Below are 26,662 nucleotides of genomic sequence, written 5' to 3' on the forward strand. Positions count from 1 at the left end.
CTGTGATGCCTGCAATTCATATGACATGTCCATTTCATACACACTGCCCTTGGCTACTGTTACAACTGCAGAGTCGAGCAATTGTGGGCATTGTGTTCAGCAAATTAGCCTTAGGGAATCTGGGGCGGGGGAGGGGGTCCAGTCCTGGGGCTCGAACTCAGGGCCTGGGCGCTGTCCCTGGGCTTCTTTTTGCTCAAGGCTAACGCTCTACCACCTGAGCCAAGGCGCCACTTCTGGCTTTTTCTGTGTCTGTGGTGCTGAGGACTCGAACCCGGGGCTTCATGTATGCTAGGCGAGCGCTCTACCACTGAGCCACCTTCCCGGCCCTACAGCCTCAGGTGCCCTGTTGGGCAGCTTGGCGTGCACGGCTCCCTGGCCGCACCCTGCGGGGGGCAACTCACTCTCTTATGTGCTTCATCCTGGCCGTCACACTGCTGAACGCCGGGGGCCGGGGGGACAGGCCTGCCGCCATACTGGTAGTGGTCCTTGTGTCTGAAAAATCAATGCGCAGCCTTTAGTGACTTCATCGGCACTTCTGCAAGCTTGGGGGCGACTTTCAAGGACAACCAGAACACAGAAGCTTCATTCACCCTTGCCCCAGGTAATGCTGCACTCTAAATTAGAGAGAAATTCAATTATTACATGCACATTAAGGAAATTTACTCCCGACGATAAGATTATTTACAGTTCTGGTTCACACGAAGAATTTCAAGACCAAAGGCCTGTCTCAAAAAAGGACATGAGCTTGCCGTGTGGGGAAACCCTGAAACGTCTCTGCACAAAGCAAGCATTCTTGGGGAGTCTTTGGCCAGTCTTTGGCAGGTATGGATAATTGTGTCAATGACTAGGAACCATTTGTAATAAGCTTAGCCTCTCCTGTGCCTTCATTTCATATCTGGGTAGTAGCTCATTTCACAGTGCTGATCTGGGGGGTCACCGGAGCCCTGACTTTCAGGAGAATGAAACAGAATGACAAAAGGTGGCCCTCAGAAGGAGAAGAGTTGTTCCTGAAGGCTGAGGTCTTAAGAAATCTGCTGAGAGCTACATTTTCTCCTGGGAGACTCTGGAGGCACTTATGCAAAGTTGCTGGATCTGAAGGGAAAGAGACAGCCCTTCAAGAGAAAGACTTCCTTTTTTTTGGGGGGGGGGGGGGGTCCTGGGGCTTGAACTCGGGGCCTGGGCTCTGTCCCTGAGCCTCTTTGTGCTCAAGGCTAGCGCTCTACCGCTTGAGCCACTGCACCACTTCGTCTGGCCTTTCCTGAGTAGTTTACTGGAGACAAGAGTCTCATGGACTTTCCAGTGGGGGCTGGCTTTGAACTGTGACCCTCAGATTACAGGTCACCGGCACCCAGCTCAGTTCCCTAAGGTAGTGGTTTCATTAAGCTGATAGCCTTTCTTCACTTCGAATATTCAATACGCTGGCATTAAACACAGGTCAGGGACAGAGTTTCTGAGGGAAGATATTATGGGTACTAACCAAGGCAACAAGCAATCAAAGGAAGCAAATACGAAGCGGCAAACAGCGGGCTCCGAGGACAAACATCACAAGCACTGCGCAATGCCAGTCTCTTTCCCACCTGTGATACCGAAGGCTGGGGGTGCTGACACTTGACTGCACCCCCAGGGAGATGCTTTGACAACGAGATGACGGCAGACTGAGGTAGAGAGGCACTGAGCAACTCCAAGTTGTGCTTCTGGAGAAGGCGAAGCTCAGCTTGTAATGATAATATTGTCAGGATCCCTCCCACTTCTCTGATCTTTCACCAGCAGAGCTGTTTTTCCCCCCCGTAGGAGTGACAGCTTGATGGTTCTGACATTTTAGCAGCAGCAACAGCGAGAGAGAGAGAGAGAGAGAGAGAGAGAGAGAGAGAGAGAGAGAGAGAGAGAGAGAGAGAGAATGTCTTTTTCTATTTCTTCCAAAAGTTCCTTCTGAAATGGCGCCTTTAAAGTTGCTGGACAAATGACTGCCGTCCTAAAACCAAAGCCCGGGGCCACGGTCTACGGCCATACTGTTCTGAACACGCCCAGTGCCTTTTGCGCTCTGTCCTGCCCTGGGGGGTAGGTCAGAGGACTGATTCTAGGACCTGGGGCGGCCATTTTGGGCAGGGATCCCCTTCCCACACTGGGGGTGTGCGTGCTCGGGAATCCCACCCTTGCCGCACTGCCCCTGTGGACTGCATGGGACGTGATAGAAGAGCCGCTCAGAGCCATCAAGGATTGGAGAGTCCCTATTTCGGCCTCGGCTGCAGTTACTCAGGTCTGAAAGTACAGCCTCAACACGGTCCCCGGCACCCGGGAAAGGGAGGAGCCTGGCCAGGTGCGAGGAGAAGACTGCCTTTGCGGGGCTGGCCGTAGTAGGCGGAGATGGAGAAGGACTGTGATGGGGAGCCGGAGGCCACCGGAGGATGACTCCATTTTACAGATGGGGAGACTGAGGCCAAGAGAGGCCGTGCGACTCGCCAAAGGCCACAGAGCTGGAAGGGGAAGGGGGCGGAGCTAGGACGGGGCGTGGGGTGGATGCCCCTCCCAGCCATCGAGCCGCCCGTCCGCGGGAGGGGTTGCATGGCTTTCTAAGTCCGCTTCCTCCCAAAAGGTTGAACTCTGGGGGAAGATCTCACATATGCCCATCTCGCTTCTCGGCCTCTCCAGATCCCAACCGCCCCGCTCGCTGCCCGTTGGGGAAAGGGCCCAGCGTCAGCAGGGCACTGAGAAAGCGCTTCTATTCTGCAGGAAGATTAGCTGACAAAACCCGAGTGAAGCTCCCCACCCCACCCCACCCCACCCCCGGGGGCCTTCACCCTGGGATGCCGCTGAACCTCAGTCTGCCAAGCGGGCTGCCCCCCACCCCCACCTTCTCTACACTGCCCCAAAGCCCCAGGGAGGGAGACTGTTCCCTCCCACCTCCCCTACCTCCTCCAGCCTGGCTCCCTGCAGGGGCTACCTCACCCAAGGCCAGCACCCCAGCTCCAGGAGCTCCCCACTGGTTTGGCCAAAGCTTGTCAAGCTCACATTTCTGCCCAGGCCCCGAGTTCAAGCCCCAGGACCACAAATAAACAAACAAATAAACGAACGAATGAATGAATGAACGAATGAATGACAAGGCCCAAGGCAAGCTCGCACTGCCTCCCTCACCCCTAGGGTGTCTGCACAGAGCATCTACGCGGCAACAAGAAAGCACCCCGGGCCTACGCCATTGGAATACGCTCTCCTCCCATCTCACGCAGGAAATGATGGTCACCGGTCTACTGCGACCACGTGACGATGTCCCACTACACATATTCAACTGAATGTTATAAACAACAACAGTTCGGGGGATTGGGGGGGCGGGTTGAAGCTTTTGTCGTTTCCTTTTGAATATACCAGAAGAGGCCTCTAAGAATAGCAGCTGTCAATAGAAAGAAGAGAGGAAGTGTCTGGCTTTCACCCGAAAGATGGCAGCTAAGTGTGGGTGCAGGTCAGGCAGACAGATGTGGGAGGCAGACCTTCCGTCATTCTCTTTTCCCTGTGGGGACAGAAGGCGGTGTCGGGGGGATTTCAGTAATTCTGGTCTGTCAGGGTGGCGAAGCTGAGCTTTCAAAACAAAATTCTCTGATCTGCAGCATGAGGTTGGGCTGGTTTCTAGACTGAAACACTCAAGGATATCTACTCTTCCCTCTGTGGTTGTTGAAAAGAATCACAGAAGTCGTTCTAAGTTATCTAAGACAAGGGCTGGCCATTCAGAGAAAACCATTCATTCACACTTTGGTGCTGGGAATGGGGCTTAGCGGTCGAGTGCTTGCCTTGTATGCATGAAGCCCTGGGTTCGATTCCTCAGTGCCACATACACCGAAAAGGCCAGAAGTGGTGCTGTGGCTCAAGTGGTAGAGTGCTAGCCTTGCTAGCCTTGAGCAAAAGAAGCTTAGGGACAGTGCCCAGGCCCTGAGTCCAAGCCCCAGGAATAATAATAATAATAATAATAATAATAATAATAATAATAATAAAAAGACTGTGCCATCTCATGTGTTGGACTCTAAGAACCAATCAGGACCTTCCTTCCCAGTGCACGCTCTCTCTCTCTCTCGCTCTCTCTCTCTCGGACTTAACATCATAAGCATTATAAACATTTGCTGGCAAGAAACGATGGCAAAGGAAATGTAGGCACACACATTTCACCTGTGAACAATTTGGAGGAACAAAGGAAAATCTCGGCCTTTTCCATCTCAGCATCTTTAAGAACTCGGTGCGAATGTATTGTCTAGCAGGAGAAGTTATCACAGTTATGCTATTTGGATTTTTAAAAAGCAGCAGCTAAGTAACAGGGTTTTATCCTTGAAGCGCAGCAATCCCGTTTCTGGAGGCTGACCATGTTAGGAGACGCCGGCTTTGTTTTTCAGAGCAAATCTCTTTCAATAACTGCCTGACCTTCGGAGTGAGTGACGGGTTCTTTCAGCCCGACTGAGCACAAGCTGCGGCCACAGGACAAGGCGGCTGGATTCCTCGTCCACAAGGGAGATCAAGTCTGTTCTCACGCGGTCCAGGCCACTGCACGACCGCAAGGGGCCACTCAGTTTCGTGTCTCGTCATCTGAGAAACTGGGGTGTGCGGGAGAGCTGAGCAAAATGTCTCTAAGATTCCTTCCGGGCGCGCTCCACTTCGGGGGCGTTCCGTTCAGAAATCAGGAAGTGGACTCTGATAAAATGTACTCACCTTGAGAGGGGCAATCCAACACTTTTTCCAAACACCTGACCAGCGCTTCGGTGTCACTGTCCTGTCAAAACAGCAGAGGAACAGTTACTCGCTCTATGTGATAGGGGAGTTTCTACAAACACAGAAACTTCTTCATGCTACATGTAGACCACACAAAATATACAAAAACTTCTGGTTGCAAAATCATCATTATTTCGTGCTAGTCCTGGGGCTTGAACTCAGAACCTGGGTGCTTTCCTTGAGCTTTTCTTGCACAAGGTGGATGCTCTACCACGTGAGCCACAGCTCTACTGCTGGCTTTTTTGCTGGTTAACTGGAGATGAGAGTCTCACAGACTTTCCTGACCAGGCTGGCTTCAAACCAAGACCCTGAGATCTCAGCCTCCTGAGTAGCTAGGATTACAGGCGTGAACCACTGGCACCCAGCAAGCAAAATTATCTTATGACAAGGTCTTATTTTTTAAAAAAAATCTTGGCAGAAGTGGCTATCTATACACGTGGGGGAAACTGAAGCTAGATCCTTATATCATCCTGCACCAAAGTCAATACCAAATGGACCAAAGACCTCAATATAAGACCAGATGCTCTGAAAATATTACAGGAAAGGACAGAGGAAACACTAGGGCTCCTTCATATGAGTCGAAACTTCCTAGGTAAAGATCTAGAATCATATCAATGAAAGACTGGCTATATGGGACTGCATCCAACTGAATAGTCTCTGCAAACTGGAGATAAATATGTCAAACAACATAGCTAGCATAAAAAAATCTGTATTTCTATAACTCTATCGCTATGCATATATCATCTATATTATATAAATAGGATATATGTAATCTATGATACAAATATGACATATACCACATTATATATGTAACTCTATGTGTATATAGTGCTATGTAGTACATATTACTATATATATAGATATAGATATGCTTGTTTAGTGCGGATTGATTGCGATTCCAGACGTTCTGGTGTTCTTTTCATCTCAGTCCCAGCAGAACGAGCAGAAACCGGGGCGCCGTGTTCTGCTGGGATGGGAAACGCTCAACTGAAGGCCGTGTTCCCACGTTCCGGTTCCACCCGTGCCCGGGTGACTGGGGTCAAGTTAATTATTCTCCCTGCTTCTCCGTTTCTAACGTGGCAAAATAGGACGGAGCCCTCCAAGGTGCTGGGGGGATAAAGCCAGGCGAGGCGTGTGTGGGTCTGCTGCGACGGAGGCCTCTGGAAATTGAGAGAATAAAGTTGAACATCTCCCTAACCAAGTCACAAAAGAGTGGGGTGTTGGGGATGAGGTGGAAGGGTTCAGACGCAGGGCTTTCCTTTCCCTTCTCTTCCCCTCCTTCCTTCCCTCCCTCCCTCCCTCCTTCCCCTCAACGGTGTCAGCATGGCGGGAGCCTCTGCCTTTCATGTCTAATTCTGTCTTGTCATCTGTTTCCCAGAGACCTGAGCTGACCTAGAATAGGAAGTGCTGGGCATAAAAGGAAGGTTCTGGGAATGTGAGCTGCTGCTTGGACAATCGTCGGGATCCCATGAGACTAGTGATTGTAGCAGCGGCGGACCCTGGTGATGGGCCCCACTGCAGGGCCCCCGTGAGAACTGCGGGACTAACCTCAACCTGGCCAGTTCTCCGTGTCATCTGATCTCGGCCCTAAGAGTAACATTTCACATTGATGTCGAGGGTTTTGGCAGTATCATAAGAAACCTTCAAGGGGACTGGGAAGGTGGCTTCGCGGTAGAGTTGCTTGCCTGGCATGCATGGAGGCCCTGGGTTCGATTCCTCAGCACCACATACACAGAAAAGGCCAGAAGTGGCGCTGTGGCTCAAGTGGTAGAGTGCTAGCCTTGAGCAAAAAAAAGAAGCCAGGGACGGCGCCCAGGCCCTGAATCCAAGCCCAACGACTGGCAAAATAAATAAATAAATACAGAAAATGGAGGCACAAGGAGGGTTAGGAATCTATGTCAGGTCACACAATCTGGAAGTGACAAAGGCAACCTATATACAGGTGATCTGATTTCCATTACTGTGTTCTAATATCTATGCCCGAGACCGGAGCCTCTTGGGTGGCGTATGTAAGATATTCTACTCATAAGGGCTTTCTGAGTTGGCCTTATCTTATTTAGAAACATTTTGAATTATAATGGCAGTAAATAAGATTTTACCACTTGATGTTCTGAGCAGAAATTGAGTTTGCACTTTGCATATCCCATGTTTTGCAACTGCCTACAGAATGCGGTTTCTGTAATCTTATAACAGTACTTCATTCCATTGTTTCTATCAGTGGCTCAGAACCAAATGGAAATTACATTTTTAATTTGTGGCAGGAGGTGTTGTTTTTCTCCCAGAGGGAAAATGGTATAAGAAAAGAGTTTATATTGGCATTCTGAGTCCCAGCTCTCATTCATCTTGTAGTTTTGCCAATAATTTAATTGTTCCTTTTCCTTATGTCTCTTAAATCCTCTCATCCTTTCGCCCTCTCCTTTTCTCTCTACCACTTGAGCCGCAGCGCTGCTTCTAGCCTTTCCTGTGTCTGTGGTGCTGAGGAATGGAACCCAGGGCTTCGTACATGCTAGGCAAGCACTCAACCACCAAGCCACCTTCCCAGCCCTCCCAGAATTTCTTGAGGTCCTTCGTGCTCCTGCCCCTTGGAAATCAAGACTCATCACATGGAACCATTACAAAACCTCTGAAGCTCTCACCCTCCACTTCAACTGTAAGACGTCTATAGAGCTTTCTAGTGATAGAGTACAGTTGGAATGTTGGATAGCTCCACTGCCCGGGCAGGGGTGGAGGAGCGGGAGATACCTGATTTGTTCTGTAAACAGACGTGGGGTTCTCGTCCTTGATCTCCCACTCGGGTCCTGGAAACACTATTTCTTCCTCTTGCTCTTCACTGTCTTCAGAACAGGAATCAAATCCGTCGGCGTAATGCTCCTCAGCCACCAGCGGGTCTTCCGGGATCTCTGGTGTGAAGAACAAGGAGCCTCCGGTCATTGCGATTACAGCCAGGCCAGGCCCCCCCCCACCTCCGCCCCGCGCTTTGCCCAGAGTTGTGTGTTCCGTTCTGATCGCACTCACCAAGCTCCCACGGGGGCCAGGGCTGGTCCTTAGCTTGCCCCCAAATAGAAACACTCGGCAAAATGAAACCAGTGGAGGAAGAGGGACACTTTGCTGTGTGACTATCTTTTTTTGAAGGTGGGAGGCCAAACCCGCAAGACAAGAAGAATTCGTCTACTTTGAATGTAAACTCCTTTCCCTTGGAGGCGCGTGAAATGGGAGGAATTAGGAAGAAGGCTTCTGAAAAGGAATCTATTTTCTGTGGGTCCTACTGACACCTACACATATCTTGGTTCGTTTTCGTTTTTGGTGTTTTTTGGTGTTTTTTTTTAAGACTACTCACTTGAACTAAAGTCAATAACTCAAGTTACTTGATGCAAGATTATTAGTAACTAAAATAGACGCAGTATGCAGTAATACGCTCACAAAAGAGAGCCCAAGAAAGGATCACCATAAAGCAGAGCAATATAAACTCTAATTTGCTAACGGGGCCCAGAGGTAGACAACACTTTTGGATGGGGAGGGGAGGAAATTACATAATGATATTATGCCACAGTAAAACAGCAGGCATTTTAGACTTTGCAACACACTCTGACTAATAAAATTACTCCAAACTATAACATAAAGCACTGTTTTTCAATCTACTGTAGATGCTGATTTCTGTCTAGTGAGGAAAAGCAAGGAATTTGGGGTCAGATTAGGAGTTGAGTACATTTATCACCTTATGTATAAAAGGCTGGGCAAGATACTTAAGCCTCTTGAGCTCCAGATTGCTAGATAAGAATAATCCAGCTAAATGGCTATGAAGATTCAGTAATAAGATACCTCTGGACAAGGAAGCTTCAAAGAAATGTTGTCTCAATCTCCACATCTATTAAAATGGTCTTTGTAGCCAGGTGCCAAAAGCTCACACCTATAATGCTAACTATTCAGGAGGCTGAGATCTGAGGATCGTGGTTCAAAGCCAGCCTGGACAGGAAAAGAATTGATTCCAGAGCCCTTTGAAAATAAAATACTTCATGGATGTAGAAGTCTCTCACAGACTTAAAAAAAATGTGTTTTTTTTTTAAATCTATGTTTTCCTACAACAATATGAGAGATTACACAGAATCAGAATTAGTCAGCCCAAATGACGCCATTACATATCTTCAAAGCAACTGTTGTGGTGCCAGTCTTAGGGAAGGAGGCGTATTGGGGGCTCTGATGTATTTAGTAATTCAACACAGCCTGTTTCTCTTCAGCTCACTGCCTCTCTCCAATGCCAGCAGAGCCAGATGACTGGCACGGAGGACAGTCTTTCGTTCCCTTCACATTCAGATGACAAGATAATCACAGCGTGAGAAGTACAGGAAAGCTCAAATCCACTGGGCGATTTCGGGTTTCTCCATCAAGTAGGAGCAGCATCCTCAGCACGGCATGATGGGCAGGATCAGGGGGCTGCCATCTGACATCCTCTCTCTCAGCCCTTTCTTGCCTCCCCTGCCCCAATTCTTCTTTCAGAGTCACTCATTCTCTCTTTTTCCTACTTTCTCCGAGTCTACTTCTCATATACTTACTTCATCCACTCTCTCATTTTCTCTCTCCTCTCCCTTTTTCTTCTCCTGCCTCTCTCCTCCTCCTTTGCTTTCAAACTTGAGTATTTCACTGGAAAAAAATGTAATTTACATAGCTGTCTCGTATATAGAAAATGTGCCCCAAGCCACCGGTGACGACTTCAATTTAAACGGCTGGCATCCAATAAAATGACACATCCAGGCGCCGACAGCCCCCCTTCCTGTGCTCAATCGCTCTGTGACGAGATCACAGAGTGTTTCTGACGTGGAACCCTCCATAAGGGGGGACTCCCCCAGAGTGCCCTCTCTCCGTGTGCCCACCCCTGAGAGTCCACGGGCCCTGTTTCAACTAGGCCAGGTTTCCAAGCAGCCCTGGGATGTGGGGGGGGCACTTCTCAACTTCTCAATGCACCCTGCCAGGAGACCATCCACTACCACCAGACCCCCCAGGCCTACAGAGAGAAGATGCAACCCAGATCCCATTTTCCCAGTCTGGCCTCACGGTCGGGGGTGCGTGTGTGTGTGTGTGTGTGTGTGTGTGTGTGTGTGTGTGTGTGTGCAGGTCTGCAAGCATGGGGTACATAGATGTCTACCCCACTTTCTGCCTCAAAGAAAGGCAGCTCACACACACACACACACACACACACACACACACACACACACACCATCCCACAGGGGACAATGACTTTCAGGGCGCTGCGTTGATCAAATCCACCGTGTCAATAATATCAATAACCGCAAGTGGAACCGAACCTCGGACGCCAGCCGTACATTTCAGTCTTGGTGATGGTGGGGTAGGGGGGCGGAGGCGCACAGCCACGAGTTGATGTTACACCCCTCCTGCGCTTTCTTCTGTCACATAGCAAGCTATAGGTTAGTACCTTGACCTTTTCTAAAATAAACCCTGAAAACTCAGGCTAAAATTAACTATGTTGATTAGCTTAGCCTACAGCATCACACATGAGGCTGGGAAAAGAAATGATGTTCTCAGCCAAAATGCATATTCATGACCTTTCCTGTAAGGAGGGCTAAATTTAAGTACAGTACAGTATCTGCTTTATATATAGGACAGTAGGTTCTGCCACTTTCCTGAGTGACAATTGCTTCACACACACACACACACACACACACTGTCTTTGGGAAACAGGTCTCCCTCCAGCCCTAGCATCTGTGATTTTTATCCTGTCAAGATGATTTCCCTTAGGCAAAAATTGTAACATTTCTCTGAACGATTTTCTTTTCTGCTTTGGATAGCAGAAGCCAAAGTGACTGGGTAGAAACTGTCTTTTCTCAACTAGATTAGAGAAGTGAATCTAGGCCGGCAAATCCATTCTGTCTGTTTGGGGGTGGGGTGGGGGGGGGGGTTGTGCACTGCACAGAGAGCCTGAAGGAGCTGGGACCGTGGCTGGGCGCTGGCGTTGGTGGAAGAATGCGCCTGGCTCTGTGGGCTTTTGGCGGCTGGTTTAGGTTCCCTGGGCCTCAGATGACTTAGCTATAGAATCGGGAGCTAGGTGATTTCAGGTTTCATCATTCGTGGTGTGTGTGGGGGGGGGGGGGAGGCTAGGGTCTCTGTCGCTCCAGGGTGCTGAGCATTCCCTAAAGACCCCATCTGTGGATTCCATGACCCCACAGGTGAGGAAGGACCCAGTACAGCCGGTGTGCGAGCATCACCTTGGGGGACTTGATGGGAGTTCGGGGCGATGGGCGGGCTGAAGGCCCAATGAGCCCTACTCTGGGTGGCGGAAGGATAGATCATAGCTTTCTGTTCCTGGCCAGCAAGTACTTGCCAGGACTATAAATTATATAAAGATTATAAATTAGTTTCCAGAATTTTATCTATATTATGGTTAATGTATTTAGGATTTTAGTTTACTAGAATTTGTATGTTCAGTACACAGCAGGAATCTGTTATTCTTCCAACAGGAATTTTTCCAAGACTTACTTACTTAATATTAATCTTCGTTTTCACTAAATAAAGTAAAGCATTTTCTTTCTTTCTTTCTTTTTTTTTTTTGCCAGTCCTGGGCCTTGGACTCAGGGCCTGAGCACTGACCCTGTCACAGAGTCACAGCGCCACTTCTGGCCATTTTCTATACATGTGGTGCTGGGGAATTGAACCCAGGGCCTCATGTATACAGAGTGAGCACTCTTGCCACTAAGCCATATCCCCAGCCCCTCTTCTTTCTTTCTTTCTTGCCAGTCCTGGGGCTTGAACTCAGGGCCTGAGCACTGTCCCTGGCTTCTTTTTGCTCAAGGCTAGCACTCTACCCCTTGAGCCACAGCGCCACTTCTGGCTGTTTTCTATATATGTGGTGGTGGGGAATCGAACCCAGGGCTTCATGTATATGAAGCAAGCATTCTTGCCACTAGGCCATATTTCCAACCCAAGTAAAGCATTTTCATATAGGAAATTTATACATACACCTGGGCAAGTTTCTGAATCCTTTATTTTGATCTACCAACCCATATCATTACATACGTCTTATGAAGTACTGATAGGTATTTGAAAAAAAATTAGGAGCTTCATATCACAGTAGAACTTAGATACTTTTGCTAATCATCATTTTCAATATTCTATCCACTATCATAAAGAAAATTACTATGACTGCTTCAACTTGCCCAGGGCTTTCAATATTTTACCATATATAATCATCACTAAATTCATTAAGCAAATATTTATTTGGTACATGTTACAAGTCACTAATTGGACTGATTTGTGCTGATCATGAAAATGATCAAAACTGGCAGAGCTTATGATCAATGGAGTGGGTGAAAATTTCTCAAACATACAAATTCCCAAATATACATACATATATATACTTTTTCTCTCTGTCTCTCTCTCCTCTCTCTCTCCTGGGATTTAACTCAGGGCCTCATGTTCTAACTTGCCTTTTTCGCCTGGGATGACACTCTACCCCTAAGCCACAACTCTACTTCCGGTTCTTTTGCTGGTTCCCTGGAGACAGTCGTGGGAACGTTTCTGCCCGAGCTGTGACCCTCAGATCTCAGTCTCCTGAGTGGCTAGGATTGCTGGTGGCCAGCTCACTTCTAGCTCTATGGGTGGAGATGCTGTATGTGGGCACACACCTGCCACAGGTGCAATGGAGAAGAACAAGATTCTGGTCCCAGTTTCCTGTGGGCTCCCCCCACCCCCCAGAAACGTGTTTTTTTCCCATCAGCTATGGTGCCTTTGGACTAAAGATAATTTCATAGCTTAGCAAGAGAAAATGACACAAGACAGAGAGGAGAACTGAAATGGAGAGTTCTCTCGGTGTGCACTCCATCAACACTGACGTAGAACGACCCATCTGAGGGTCCTTGCCGTGGTCCCGGATGTCCGTCAGGGGCACAACACATCTCCCTGTCACCACACCTCCCCACCCCCAATAAAAGCGAAATATCAACCTGCTATCATGTGTCAACTTCATTTGCTGAGAAGACAGCTCTCTGAGGACAAATTTTCCTGAGACTCTGAAGAGTAACACCAAATAATGTATTAGCTAATTTGCATCTTACTTGGGATTCCTCCCTGATGAAAAAAACGGCTGTGCCTAGCAAATGTGGGAGCCGGGCCCTGGGGTGATTGATTTAGAAATTCCCCAGCTCTCTGGGAGAAAGAGAGAAGCAAATGAATGTATTTCACTGTGTAATTATCCCCATAGGAGGCTCCTTCAAACAATTTCAGGATTTGGCAACTACCTACTTAGCACATAAAATGATGTTGGTTAAAGTATAAAAGCACACTATCTCAGTGAGACTGCTGATTTTTTTTAAGAGCATTACAATAACACTTGCAACATTAATTCTGCTTATTAATGATTGCATACCCATGAAATTCAAATACAGTAGTGGAGCTTTTTGCCTTCAAGCGTCCTATTTGTGAAATCAGCTCCCACAGCTTCATGATCCCCGTTCTGTTTTATTAAGAATGCTTTTGCGGAGCAGTACGAATCGGAGAAATTATTCATGATGTCTCGGAATGCTTGAGACTTACTCTTTGAGCTGTCTTACTTCGTGCCCAGCACAGCAGTCTGCAGCACGTGGTCCAGGTGCCCCCCGGGAGGCCGAGACACTGGCAGGGAGGAGGGCAAGCCGCTCACTATTTCATAACCACACTAAGATGTTGTCTTTCACGCTTGTTTTCCCCATGACTATATGGTGGAGTTTCCCAGCGACGAGGTAGAATGCAACAAATAGCATACTGGTCCAAGTGCAAAGCAACTGCCTTCTATCAGGCCAGCCATTTAAAGAATGGGAAAATGGCCAGGTGTTGGTGGCTCATGCTTATACCGAGCTGCCTGGAAGGCTGAGATCTAAACATTGTGGCTCAAAGCCAACCCAGGCAGGAAAGTCCGTGAGACTCTTATCGCCAATGAATCGCACCCAAAGCCAGGAGAGCGGTGGCTCAAGTGGAATGTAGAGTGTTAGCCTGGAGCACAAAGGCTCAGGGACAGTGTCTAGGCCCAGAGTTCAAGCCCCAGGACTGGCACTCCTGGCCCCACTACTTCCCCTCAAAAAAAGAAAAAGAAAGAATGGGAAAACGGCTAGGGGCGTGGCTCAAGTGTTAAAGTGTGTTTGGCTGACAAGCCCAAGAAGGCCCTGACTTCAAACCCCAGCATGCTAATGACAAAAGGCAAATTAAAATTTAAAAAGTAAAAACCAAAAATAGATGAGTGAACCCAAAAGTATGTGGTACCTGTACACAATGGAATCTTATGGAGCCATTAGAGGAATACTATCATGCCATTTGCAGGGAAATAGAGGGACCTAGAAGAAATGTTGAGTGAGGTTAAGCCAAGCTCGGAGAGACAAACAGGGCGTGTTTTCTCTCATATGCAGAAGCAAGATCTAAAATACTGGGACATAACCAATTATATAGGTCTCTAGGTATTCACAGACATTGGGACCAAAGGAAGGTGCTCTTAGGAGAGGAACAGAAAGGCACAATGCCTATCTGCATCTGATCATACAAAATGTTATTTTGAAATGAACTCCAGGAAATGATTTTTTTTTTAAAGCAAAGCCAAGTACAATGACTCATCTGGAACCTAATCCTAGCTACTTGGGGGGCTGCAGCTTGAGGCTGTACTTCTCCTGTGACAGAATCGTAATGCACAATGCTCATGCTTGTAAGCCACTCGTTGCAAGGTATTTCGCTAGAGTGGCCCAAACAGACAAACACAGGGATACACTGAGTTCCTAGGCTCCCGGGCCTCCCCCCCGCAAGGTCCTGCTGGCCGTCCACGGAGCACTCCGGTCCTCGGCTTGCAGATGCTACAGTACAAGCTTTTCAGACGGAAATGCTTTCTTAGAGGGACTAGCCAGTACATCCGAGGACCCCTGTGACCCACTGTGGTTACATCTGCAACTGTCTTTACTCCAGATCACCTCATTCCAAGGGCACAGCAAGAAACGCCAGCATCCTGGCCGTCTCTCCATCTTTTTCTCCCCCACTGTGATTGTTAAAATAAGCTAGAATCTGCTGCAATTCAGTCTGAGTTTAAGCCAGACATTTCTGAAAACACTTCATAGCTGTCTATGACACACACACACACACACACACACACACACACACAATCACTTCTAGGGCTTGCCATTCTTCAGCATAATATGATCTGCCCATCTCAAAAGATTTGTGGTAGGGTCAAATGCTGAACTCTGCACAGTTAACCATACCTTGGATATTCTAATACCAGATGTAGGGAGGCGAAAATCACACATCCATTTGAATTCAGCACAGACTTTTCCCGGTGTTAAAATCTATACCACAGAGATGTGGCCTGCTGGAATTTCTTTACATCTAACCAGAGGGGAAAGTGACACAAGTACTTCAGGGCCTCTGAGGTAGAGTGGATAATGGGTCCACCGGTTTCACCGTAAACCCCAAATGGAGGGTTCCATTCAATCAGCTGAAATCACTACCCACCCATTTCCATCGCCCCAGTTATGTCTACCAGGCTCTGTATTTTAATCTAGCAAGTTTGGCCTAAATCCCAAACAAAGGATAGTGGAAAAATGAATGCATATTCATTCATACCTTGTTGTTCTCCTGAGTGCTGCATATATTTACATTGATAACATATTTAGTGAGCTGGAGACCTTAGCGGCCAGCTACGGGCTGAGTGGCTGGGAGAGTGGCATCTGTCAGAGGACTCTGTGCCTGGTGTTCCTGCCCCGGGTGTAACGTTGGCCGCTCTGACCCACCAGCAGGACGCCTGGTGTCCCTGGCTTGGGTTCTACCTCTAGCACATGTATGTAGGGACCTGGCTCAAGTCCGGGAAGCTGTCCATGGTCCTGAGAAGGAAGGTAATTTTGCTGGGTGCTAATTAGCCCAGCTGGACATCATTAAGACTATAATTTGACAAGTGGAACTAAAGAGCCGGAGTGAATTCATATTTTTCATAAATGCAAAAATGATAGTGAGTAAAATATTGCACTCCAAATTATACTTAATTCATGTAGTAATGATGGTTGAGTCAATGATCAGGTTTCCTGGGTGACTGAAATTATTCATCACCATGTCCAGGGTTTTATGAGGAACTGCATAAGCGAGTTAAAGAACTGAAATCGACTATACTTTTTTCCAGAAATGGTTTATACTTTTTTCTTTTTTGCCAGTCCTGGGGCTTGAACTCAGGGCCTGGGTACTACTGTCCCTGAGCTTCTTTTGCTCAAGGCTAGCACTCTACCACTTGTGCCACAGCGCAACTTCCTTTTCCTGTGTATGCATTGCTGAGGAATCGAACACAGAGCTTCATGCATGCTAGGTGAGCACTCTACTGCTAAACCACAGTCCCAACCTGATTATAGTTATTTTTTTTAAACACAGACAGAGTCTTGTTATGTAGTCAGACTAACCTCAAACTCATGACTTCCTGCTTCTACCTCCCAAGTACTTATACTGGGATCATAGGCAGATACTACCATGCCTGAAGAAAAATAAAGTGTGCGTGTGTGTGTGTGTGTGTGTGTGTGTGTGTGTATACATATATATGCATTATTCCACTGGGATAAAACCCCAACCCTGATTACATTTTTTTGGTAGGAAAATCACGTGTACTTTCTTTTTGTGTGTGTGCCTTTGTGTGTGTGCCTTGAGTTCTCGTTTGGCTTTTGTGATCATAGCTGGCACTCTATACCACTGGTGCCATGCCTTTGCTTCTTGCTTTTTGCTGGTTAACTGCAGGTAAGAGTCCTGTGGGCCTGTCGGCTCGGACTGATTCGCATCGTGATCCTCGCAGCTCAGCCTCCTGAGTAACTGGACGTGCGGGCCAAGGACGCCCAGCGCAGGGTGGACTTGCTATGTCGTATGGGCTCCCTTGGGCCATTTAATTTACTGCTCCCTACACCTTCAAAGTTGAGCAGTGTTCCTACTGTGCAGATAAGAAGACTTAGGTTCAAAGATGCTGCAATATTTTTCCAGGTCCACAATTATTGGCCAAAACAAAAAAAAAAAAAAGAAAAGAAAAGAAAAAGATACAAATCTAGCTCCATCCCTTTATGTATAACTGGCTGCTTTCGGCCTAGTAGATTTCTGTAAAAATCTCTGCTTGTATCGCAGAAATGTTGATCGTTCTCATTTGGAACGTACTGCAGGTGAGCCCATTCTAGTTTGCACTGAAATCTGACTTTACTCATCTCAGATGGGTCTGAAACTGAGAAGACCTTACTCTATTATACGTGTCCTGTGCTGCCCTAACACCATGATGGACGGTTATTATTTTCCTGCCTAACTTACTCATTCCACACTTGAACTAAGATGGACCAAACAAGTCCATGTAAGCATATTCTCTGCCCTACCTGTAGAGCTCTTACATTAAATAACGACATGCAGTTACGTGCAGCAGAGGGAATGAAACCACGGGATCCCAGGCAACCTCCTTGGGAGCAAAGCTTCTGTGGAGGGCTGGGCACAGTGATGTGTGCTTGTAACCCCAGCTTCATGACAGGCAGCAGTAGCAGAGCCACTGCCTGAGGTTGGCGCTGAGCCAAAAATAAATAAAAATAACTATAGCAAAAGAGCTAGTGTAGCTCAAGTGCCAGAGTGCCTGGCTAGCGGGGGCAAGGTCCTTAAGTTCAAACCTCATTATCACCTCACCAAAAAAGGAATTTACTTTGTGGGATGCATGGGTTCCAGTTTTTCCTACGAACAGACTGGCTGTCACCCTGTTTCTAGTATGCTTGCTTAAGATACAGGAGGAAGCGGCTGGTGGGCGGGAGTTAATTTGCATTCACTTTAATATTTCCATTGGATATTATCTTCTAAATTTCATTTAGGGACTTGTCGTGCAGAAGGAATGTTCTAAATTATTAAATACGCCTCGGAGTAGAGAACCAGCACATCTTCACTCAATATTAGATTCATACTAATTATTCTCTAGAACTCTGAACATTAGCGAGTGACCGAAGGAGCCTTTATTTCTGGGAATAAGTATTACAGCTGGGTAGAAACGCCATCGTAAGACAGATGTCACCCAGTGGAAGATGTGACAACCTTTCAAGGTCACACTCTTCTCCAAGCTCCAAGAACGGGCTCAGGACTTGCTAGAGAAGAGTCTAGAAGGGACATGAAGAAGAGGCAGCTGATCCGGGTGTGGGCAGGAAGCCTCCACCTCTGAAAGACCAGGCGATGGGGTCACTGCCCTGAGTGGACCCCAGGCTCACTCTGAGTCTCAGGTGATTTCAGCCCTGCAAGACGTGGCTCCAAAATTCAGCTGTGAGTTGCTGAAAATAAGGCTGGAGTGCAAGGAAGGACATGTGAGATAAATCATCAGTGTTACATAGAAGGGATTCAGTAAGGATAATTTCTTTCACATTCTAGCTGTGTGTTCTCATTCGACTCTAATGGTTACCCATGACTTTTGCCACATTCAATCAGCTGTCGCCAGTAAATGCATATCAAATATAAATCATGTCTTGTCCGGTCTCACTTCTCCATAATTAATTCTACACATCCTAGGGGGAATTTTCTAGTTCCACGTTGAAGACTGATTGTGCATTTGGTATAGAAGCTTATGAAATTATGTGATTTCATTTTATACATGCATGCCAGATAAAAATAAACAAAAACTTCAACTAGACACTGAAAAGTTGTTCATCAACAAATTAAAGTTTTATGTTTTAACCTTCCCTGATTAGCAATGTGATTACTAATCATCTTGTTTGTAAGCTGCTCGCCAGTCTAATAAACTATCAAACTCAATCGTGCATTTCCAGAGTTCTAAGTTCCCTTTTCAATGTAATATTCAAGAGAAAAAATAGTATGACAGGAAAATTGTGGAAGATATATCCACAGAAAATATTTTTGGAATAGGAGTCCAATTGCCCAGAAAATAAGAGCAGAATGGATACATGAGTCTGCATGTGACAAGAAAAAGTGATATGATTTTTTTTTTTGCCAATCCTGGGGCTTGAACTCAGGACCTGGCCACTGTCCCTGAGCTTCTTTTTGCTCAAGGCTAGCTAGCGCTCTACCACTTGAGCCAGGGGGCCACGTCTGGCTCTTTCTGCTAGTGTGGTACTGAGGGATCGAACCCAGGGCTTCATGTGTGCTAGGCGAGCGCTCTACCACTGAGCCACCTTCCCAGCCCTCCCTGCTTCCCTTGACGGACATATTTCCTCCCTTCCCCAAATGATGCGTGCACTTTATTAGCCCTGCCTTTGCATCTGCTTCCCAGAGGTCTAGATGGACATGTTATTCACTCACTCACTGATGGGCTATGTTATCTCTTGCCCTTAGTTCTAAGTACTGAGGAGACCGGTACACAGACTGAGAAGGCCCTGCGTCCGTCAACTTCCTAAGTGTCATAACTACTCTCTTCAGCTTTGACTTTATTCTGGACACTGTGCTCATCTCATTTGCTCTTAAACATAAACTCGGAGTCAACAGAGGCATCCTTCTTCTTGTGTCATGGACAGGAAAACTAAAGCCCAGAGGAAGGAGATTTCCAGGGGTTTCTAAGAAGACATCGTTTTCCTCCCAAGTTCCTTCTTTTATCCAATGTCTCTCTGCCAGATGACAGCTCTGGGCACTTTTTCTTTCCTGGTAGACGCTACACATCTGAACAGCTGAGTTTCCACAGTCTGGCTTCACCTTTTCAATTTAAATTTATGAGGGCCAGGGGAACTATTTACAGGAGAGACAAGCAGCGCTCTAGAGCACTTAGTCCGAGTCAGGTTAATGGCGGTATTGTTTAACTCACTCGGAAGACATCCCTCACCAGGTGTTAAGTTTTCCAATTCGCCTTCCCTATTCGAAAGCAGAAAGACAGAATAGAAAACTCTATTGGCACCAGGCACCGGTGTCACCGCCCGTCATCCTAGATACTCAGGAGCCTGAGATCTGAGGATCACAGTTCCAAGCCAGCCTGGGCCGCAAAGTTTGTGAGACTCTTATCTCCAATGAACAGCCAGAAAACTGGAAGTGGAGCTGTGGCTCAAAGTGGTAAAGCACCGTCCTTGAGTAAAAGACTTGAGGACAGTGCCCAACCGTCCCCCCCCCACCCCGAGTTCAAGACCCATGACCAACAAAGAAAACCCCCCTTGGCGTCTCTGCTTTCCAGGCTGGTCATGGGCCCGCACTGGCCAGCGGCTGGCTCGTGGTCACATCCATACAGCCAGGGCCCTCGTGGGAGGCCGGGTGGAGCGGTACAGCCCACCACGCACCCCGCGGGCAGCGGAGGCAAGCACATACCGTGGCGGTAGAGGTCTGCTGTGGTGTCCTCTGTGCTGGACTCCAGCTCACCAGGGCGGGGGGAGGGAACAGGCTGAGAGGCGGGCAGGTGCTCTGATGGCGGCCCCCCTGATGTCTGCGGAAGGGAGTTCACCACTCGTGAGAAGCCGGCAGAAGGAAACGGCCCCCACCACAGAATGAGGGCGTGTCCTTGCTTGGGAGTCTATTATTTGGAGACAGTTTGGAAATCAGCCTGATGCTGTCACTTACACTTGATACCATTTTTTCAGGTTTTGGGGAAACTGCTCGGGATAAGACAGGAAGCCCTGAATCCATGAGACGGGGTGGTATGGGGCAGAGCATTTCACCCCTCACTCTGAGTCTGTCCTAAGTATTTCCGAAATGTACAGGGCTCTGCCTCAGAAGACGCGGGGAATTGGGAACGCAGCCGCAAGGAGAGGAGGAAGAAATTAATGAGACATCTGTGTAAGAGGGGAAAGAAAAGCTCTCCAGGAGAGGAACAGTTCCCCCCCGCCCTTCTCCTCTCTTGCATCTTATTAATCCAATTTCTTTCTTATATTTTATTTCAGCTCAAGCAATGCCTTTCCCTGAGATGTTAAAACCCTGTAGGCCCTTCAGCAAAGTGTTTGCCTTCCTGTTTTCTGCCTCCTTTGTTCCGTGAATAGCATGAAATCGCTCGCTCTGGGGCTGGTGAATACGATTAAACTTGCCTCCTCCCAGGCTGGCTGTCTCTCTTCATCCTTCTCCTGGGAGGAACAAGAAAGTCTTCCCGCAGGCCACTCCTCTTTTCCTTCCATTCCCATTAAGTGTGCTCTTTCCTAAAGAGATTAGAAGGAGGTCTGTTCACAGGTGGCTTTTCCGGGTCTGCTGCTTTCAGGAACTCCACTTTCGGTCCCCGATCCATCATAATAGGGTTCTGAATCAGTCACATCAGAATCAGCAGACCACCTGTTAGAAGTACCAACCCCCCACGCCCCCACCAGACAAAACGTATGAGGACCTCAGGTGCATCTTGAACCCTGACAATTGCTGTCGTGAGCTGGGAGAAGGTGGAGCAGGGGCACTTGATGGTGGACCTGAGAGTTCAGAAGAGAGAAACAGAGGGAGCAACTGGGGGGCTCCAGATAGCAGGGGACACGTCATCTTCAAGTAGAGCAGATCCAGGAGCAGCGTACCTGACCGCCCCCCACCCCATCCTGTTCCGCCCCCCCCCCGAGAGAAAGGGGGTGGAATCGGGAACCACTGGGGAAGTTGTGAGATAGAAACTTGCTAGTTTCTTCCTTCATCAGAGTTGGATGAAGGGAGATGAGGGGTTTTGTCTGGAGGCAGACCATGCAGGCAGGGTGTAGGGGGGTGAGTCTCTCGAGATGCTGTCTGCCAGGACTGCCGGAGGACCCCAACTTATGCGGTTCAAGGAGGATAGGACTTCAGTATAGCTGTAATATGGGGAATATTTATATTACATACAAAATGAAAAATAGAGTTGGGCTCTGGTGGCTCACGCCTGTCATCCTTGCTACTCAGGAGGCTGAGATCTGAGGATCAAGGTTCAAAGCCAGCCCGGGCAGGAAAGTCCATGAGGCTCTTAGCTTCAGTGAACCCCCAGGACACTGCAAGTGGAGGTGTGGTTCAAAGTGGTAGAGCGCTAGCCTTGGGGAAAAGAGCACAAGGATGGCACCCAGGCCCTGAGTTCAAGCCCTATCACTGGCGATTCATCGTCCATCAACTGTGCGCCAAATGCCAATTCCGTCATCTTGTTCGCAGTAGCCTTTCCATACTGGATGAATAAAATCAACCGTGAACGAGTACCCTCAGGGGCCAGCCCTCCCTGGGAGTTGACCCAAGTTGTCCTGGAGGCGTCTGTCTCCTTGGACCTGAGGAATCTAGGGAAGGGGAAGGTTGCGTGCCGACTTTCAAAGAGAGGGTACTTACGCCAAGTATGCCCGCGCTCAGCGGCTCCAGGTTGCTGGGCCGCAATTCCTGCATCCGCTTGCTGTTTTCTTTGTACTTTTCTTCTGCGATCTTCCTGCAAATTTGAAGTGAACGCGCAGGAATGAGTACAGTCTACCAGGGCGGCATCTACACTGCACGGGAAAGGGAAATCCCTCTTTGAATGGGCACTAGGTAGCCGGGTGTGTGTGTGGGGGGGGGGGGACTCTCCCTCCAGAGCCTGTGCTGCGCAGCACCCCACTGGTTCTCTTAAGCCACACTCGAGGGTGCTAGCCCTGGCTCCTTATTGGTCCTCAGACACCCTGCAGGGCAGCAGGAGGAGAGCACAGAGTCATTCCCGTGCAGCTGAGCCATGAGGGCCAGCCTCTCCGATGTCCGGCCCCAAAACAGCTTTCAGGATGAAAAAACCCCCACAAAAGACAATGGCTACCTATCAGAGATTTTGGGGGGGGGGAGGGAAATACATGGAGGGAGAACTTTTCTCCTATTCTGCCCCCCTCCGCCGCCCCGTACTTGAGTTGGAACTCAGTCTTTCATGCTTGCTAGGCAGGAGCTCTGCCGCTGGAGCAATACCTACCCCCAGCCCTTTCTGTATCTGTTATTTTGGGGCTGGGGTTTCCTTTGTATGCCCCCCCGCCAACCCGGACCGCTATCCCCCCGTTTCCACTGCCCGCACCACTTTGAGCCATAGCTCCATTCCTAGATTTTCTGGTGGTTCATTGGAGATGAGAGTCTCATGGATTTTTCCTGCCCAGGCTGGCTTTGAACCACAATCCTCAGACCTCAGCCTGCTGAGTAGCTAGGATGACAGGCACGAGCCACCAGCAGCAACGCTGCCTTGATCGTGGAGCTTTCCGAGGGCTTTGCTTGCAAATTAGAGCCATTTCCAATTGACTTCTTTTGGAAAACTAACAGTGTCGCCTCTCCCTCTGGATCTCGAGGCCTCTGGGTGAAGAGACACAGCAAGCACCCAGGAAAGACAGTGAAGTAACGAAGCCGCCTTTTTGGCTTACCGGAGGCCTTCGTTCAGAGACAGGCTCCGTTCTCCTCACTAATGACCTCCCTCCTCTTCAACCTTTCCCTTCACACAAGACTGGAAGCCGGACATAAAATAGTACCTGGCATGCAGTCTATGGCTCAGTCACCACTTTTGGGTGCATGGATAAACACATATTATATATATATATATATATATATATATATATATATATATATATGATCATCATATGCGTTCTGCTTTCTCCTTGGGGCCTTTGCTCCTCTACGGGGAGTTCCTGGCGCGCCCCTGCTTACTTCAGCTTCCCGGCTTTCTCGTCGGCTACCTGTAGCTTCCTCAGCCTCATCCTCTCTCTCGGCGTCATTTTCTGCACTTCAGACAGTGCCTGGAGAGTCTCCAGGTGGATCTTTCTTTGCCTATAAATAATAAAAAGATTCCCCACAGGCAACCCATCACAAATATGCCCTGAAAAATTAAACGCAAGTTATCATGACCCTGCCGAGACGGCAACAGCATCGTGAGGCAGACCAGGCAAAAACTAATAAACGCTGGTTGAGTTAATGAGCCAACCAGGACTGCAGTTAATCAACAATATTTTTTTTAAATGAGATTTTTGTTTAAAAGCAAATGATGTACTTTCCAAATGTCTGTTCGTCTCATTGCCTCTGAATGATTTTCCTAATGTAAGATAAATTAGAATCCTGTCTATTAGAGTAAATAGACTGGCAACTGACTCATCAGTTGATGAGTTGATGAGAACACGGTATTGGGGTGGACAGGGGTGGGGGGAGGGGTAGACCTCCCCTCCTCCCCTCATTAGTTCTGTCATTTTAGCCAAGAAAGTGAACCTTGCTTTTCTCATCCATAAAGAGTAGGCGCCAGTGAGTATTATGGGAGATAAAGTAGGCACAATGTCTGGTACATAAAAACTATTCCAAATGGTAATATGACCACATGTAATTGTCCTATATATAGCATGTCCTATATGCTGGCCTTAATCTAAGGGGTATTTTATGGTAGCATGGGGTGTGGTTAATCACAAAGGTCAGTAACACTTTCTGGGTTCAGATCCCAGCTCTCAGGCTACACACTCGGTAATGTTTGTTTTTGAGCAAGTTACTTACCCTCTGAATGACTATGAAAACGACGGTACTGAGTTTACTGGGCTCCTTGGCATTAAACTCATTCATAAGAAGTGATTTTTCACAGAGCTAGTTATATGACCACTGCCTCCCAAAATGTTAGCCAGTATTATCACAAATGAGCCTCTCTTTCAGCTAAAGAAACAGGATCATGCTAACCAAGTACTGAAAGACATACAGGCACATTCTCCATGGTATCTGCTTCCGTCAGGGCCCGAAATGACACGACACCCTTTGTCCTCAACTCTCTCCTTAAGACAAACAGCTCATGGGCGGCTCCCACCCTCCCGAGTAGCATCCAGGCGGGACCCTCCATGGGATCTACACATTTTCAAAACTATATACAACTCTGATTTTTTTAAAAGAATGAATAGTTCTCCTTAAAACATAGCCATGGGTCTTGGAAGATGAGAGTGACTAATTAAAATCAATATTTCATAATGTGAAATAACCTCTGAACAATTGGATTCTAGCGCACCATTAACTGCAAATGGTGCCAGGCAAATAAATGGCCTCTTAACTGCATTGGGAAAATGTTAGCTAAAATCGGCTCGATACTAAAAAAAAGTATGCTAGCCTCTTCTGTCACACCTCTAGCTACTAAAGCAAAAATTAAAACTAAAAATTCCAGTTCCTCCAGAGAATAGACAGTAACCCAAGAAAACAAGGTTATGAGAAGCATGCCTATAACTTTGCCCATCAAAGCGCAATGGATGTAAACTTCAGGTCATACATAGACAAAGACGTCCCGTCTTTGATGGCCCAGTTTCCTTCATTTGAACGTAAGGATGGAAACCACTGGGATGGGTGTTGCTGGAATCTACTTGGCTAGGGCTCCTATTTGTCCTCTGCTGCCTTCTGAGGGAGAGCTATTGCCTTAGGATCTTTACAAGATTAAATGGAGCTCCTTTACCAAAATTATACCGTGGATCTTTAAAACCAGCACCCCTGGAGTAGTGCAGCTCACTTCCTGCATGGCTGGACAAGTAGGATCCAAACCAAGCTAGTATTCTTGGCTCTTGAGAGTTACAACACAAACAGTTTGAATGAGGAGAAGGAGGAAATAACTCTTTGGGAAACATATATTCTTTAGTTTTGATGAGCAGAAGATACGTGTTCGTAATGAGTGAACTTATTTTCAGTTGTCCCAGAATCTCACAACAGTCTCCTCCCACAGATTCTCTGGCCACTGACACAAAGAATATGGGAAAGCCATTTGTGCTTCTGATGGAAGGTTCATTAGCATGAACACTACTGAGCTTCGGTGATGTTAATTTCTCAATACACTTACAAGACAACTGCAGCGCTCCCCTGCAGATCTGTATGCTGTGCAGTGGTTTAAACTTTTATGATTTCAATTTGCTACCACATGGGGCAAACGGCTGTGGAACCATATTACTGACGCTTGTTCGTTTCTTGGCAAGACTTAAGTGAACCCTAGGATGATGCGGAGTCATCAGCTTAGTCCTAAGAGTTTTTTAAAGACCGGTGCATTTAACATTCATGCTTGGTTGGCTTTTTTCAAACAAAGCAATTACTTACACGGCATTCACTATGTGAGCAGCCTCCTTCTGACAATCCACACGCACGTCTTCGCGAGTCATTGCGGAATAGCGACACATCAGGTGCTGAAAACAACAACAACAACCCTGGCAAACCTGGAGTACCACTGACCATGGTAGACAGCTTGTGAACAAAGTTCCCAGGCATCTGTTTTGCCCTCTGCCAAGAGTTATGTGAAGAGACGTGACAACTGCTGTGGGGAGACCCTGCGTGTGAGGCTCCAGCTCCGGCTTGCACTCCCACTCCATGACCCATGACCCGCCCCCCCCGCCCCCCGGGGCTTTTTGGTCTTGAACATCGGCTAGTCGAGGGTGCCTGTTCTAACCACACCGCCCTGGCTGGCAATGGGGAGAGACTTCTTCGGGCCTTAACAAATCAAGTAGGGGTCCCTTGGCAAAACGATTGATTTTTGTCTTCAAAAGTGTCCTGGGGAGTTCAGGGTGCAGCTCACTGCCTGCGTGATTGGAATGAGTGTTCTAAAGGTGCTAGAAATCTGGGCAGCTGCCATGTGAACAATCTCCGGACACTCACCTCAAAAATCTAAGGGTGTCAATCAAATACTCAGTAGTCAAGGCAAGTAACAATTTAGTTGACTATTTTTTAATTGACTGGTTTTTTTTTTTAAGGTCAATGTCAAAAGGCCATACATGAAGAATGTGGTATCAGAAGTTTAGTCAGGCATGGTGGCTCGAACCTAGAATCTTAGCTACCTAGGAGGTGGCAATTAGGGGAATCATGGTTCAAGGCTAGCCCAGGTCAAAGGAGGTTCACAAGCCTCCCATCTCTACCAATGGCTAGGCACTTGACACCTCAACTGTGAGGGAAGGACAGGTTACAGTGGCATGCCCCTTAATTCCTGAATGCACACGGATGGCACAAGTAGGAAGATCACTGACCAGATGGCCAGGGTAGAAAGCAAGACCCTACCTTGAACATAACCAATGCACAAGGAGAATCTGAGACGTGGTTCAAGTGGTAGAGCACCTGAGAGATGAGACTACTAAGAGGATAGAGTAGTTTACCG

At 47.7% G+C, this 26,662-nt stretch overlaps 1 protein-coding gene across 1 annotated transcript in view; it reads right to left on the minus strand.

Moving 5' to 3' along the window:
* The window catches only part of Nek11 (NIMA related kinase 11), a 68,498-nt gene that overhangs the window by 6,394 nt on the left and 35,442 nt on the right, over positions 1–26,662 (minus strand). Inside the window, exons 9-16 of the mRNA XM_048334467.1 lie at positions 25,618–25,703; positions 23,230–23,349; positions 21,919–22,012; positions 20,697–20,804; positions 19,987–20,101; positions 7,489–7,646; positions 4,687–4,747; positions 402–492 (exon numbers count right to left, since the gene is read on the minus strand). Coding sequence (XP_048190424.1) covers positions 402–492; positions 4,687–4,747; positions 7,489–7,646; positions 19,987–20,101; positions 20,697–20,804; positions 21,919–22,012; positions 23,230–23,349; positions 25,618–25,703 — 833 coding nt within the window. The remainder of the gene's footprint in view (positions 1–401; positions 493–4,686; positions 4,748–7,488; positions 7,647–19,986; positions 20,102–20,696; positions 20,805–21,918; positions 22,013–23,229; positions 23,350–25,617; positions 25,704–26,662) is intronic.

Source organism: Perognathus longimembris, chromosome 26 (genome assembly GCF_023159225.1).
Source record: "Perognathus longimembris pacificus isolate PPM17 chromosome 26, ASM2315922v1, whole genome shotgun sequence".
Classification (NCBI taxonomy): domain Eukaryota; kingdom Metazoa; phylum Chordata; class Mammalia; order Rodentia; family Heteromyidae; genus Perognathus; species Perognathus longimembris.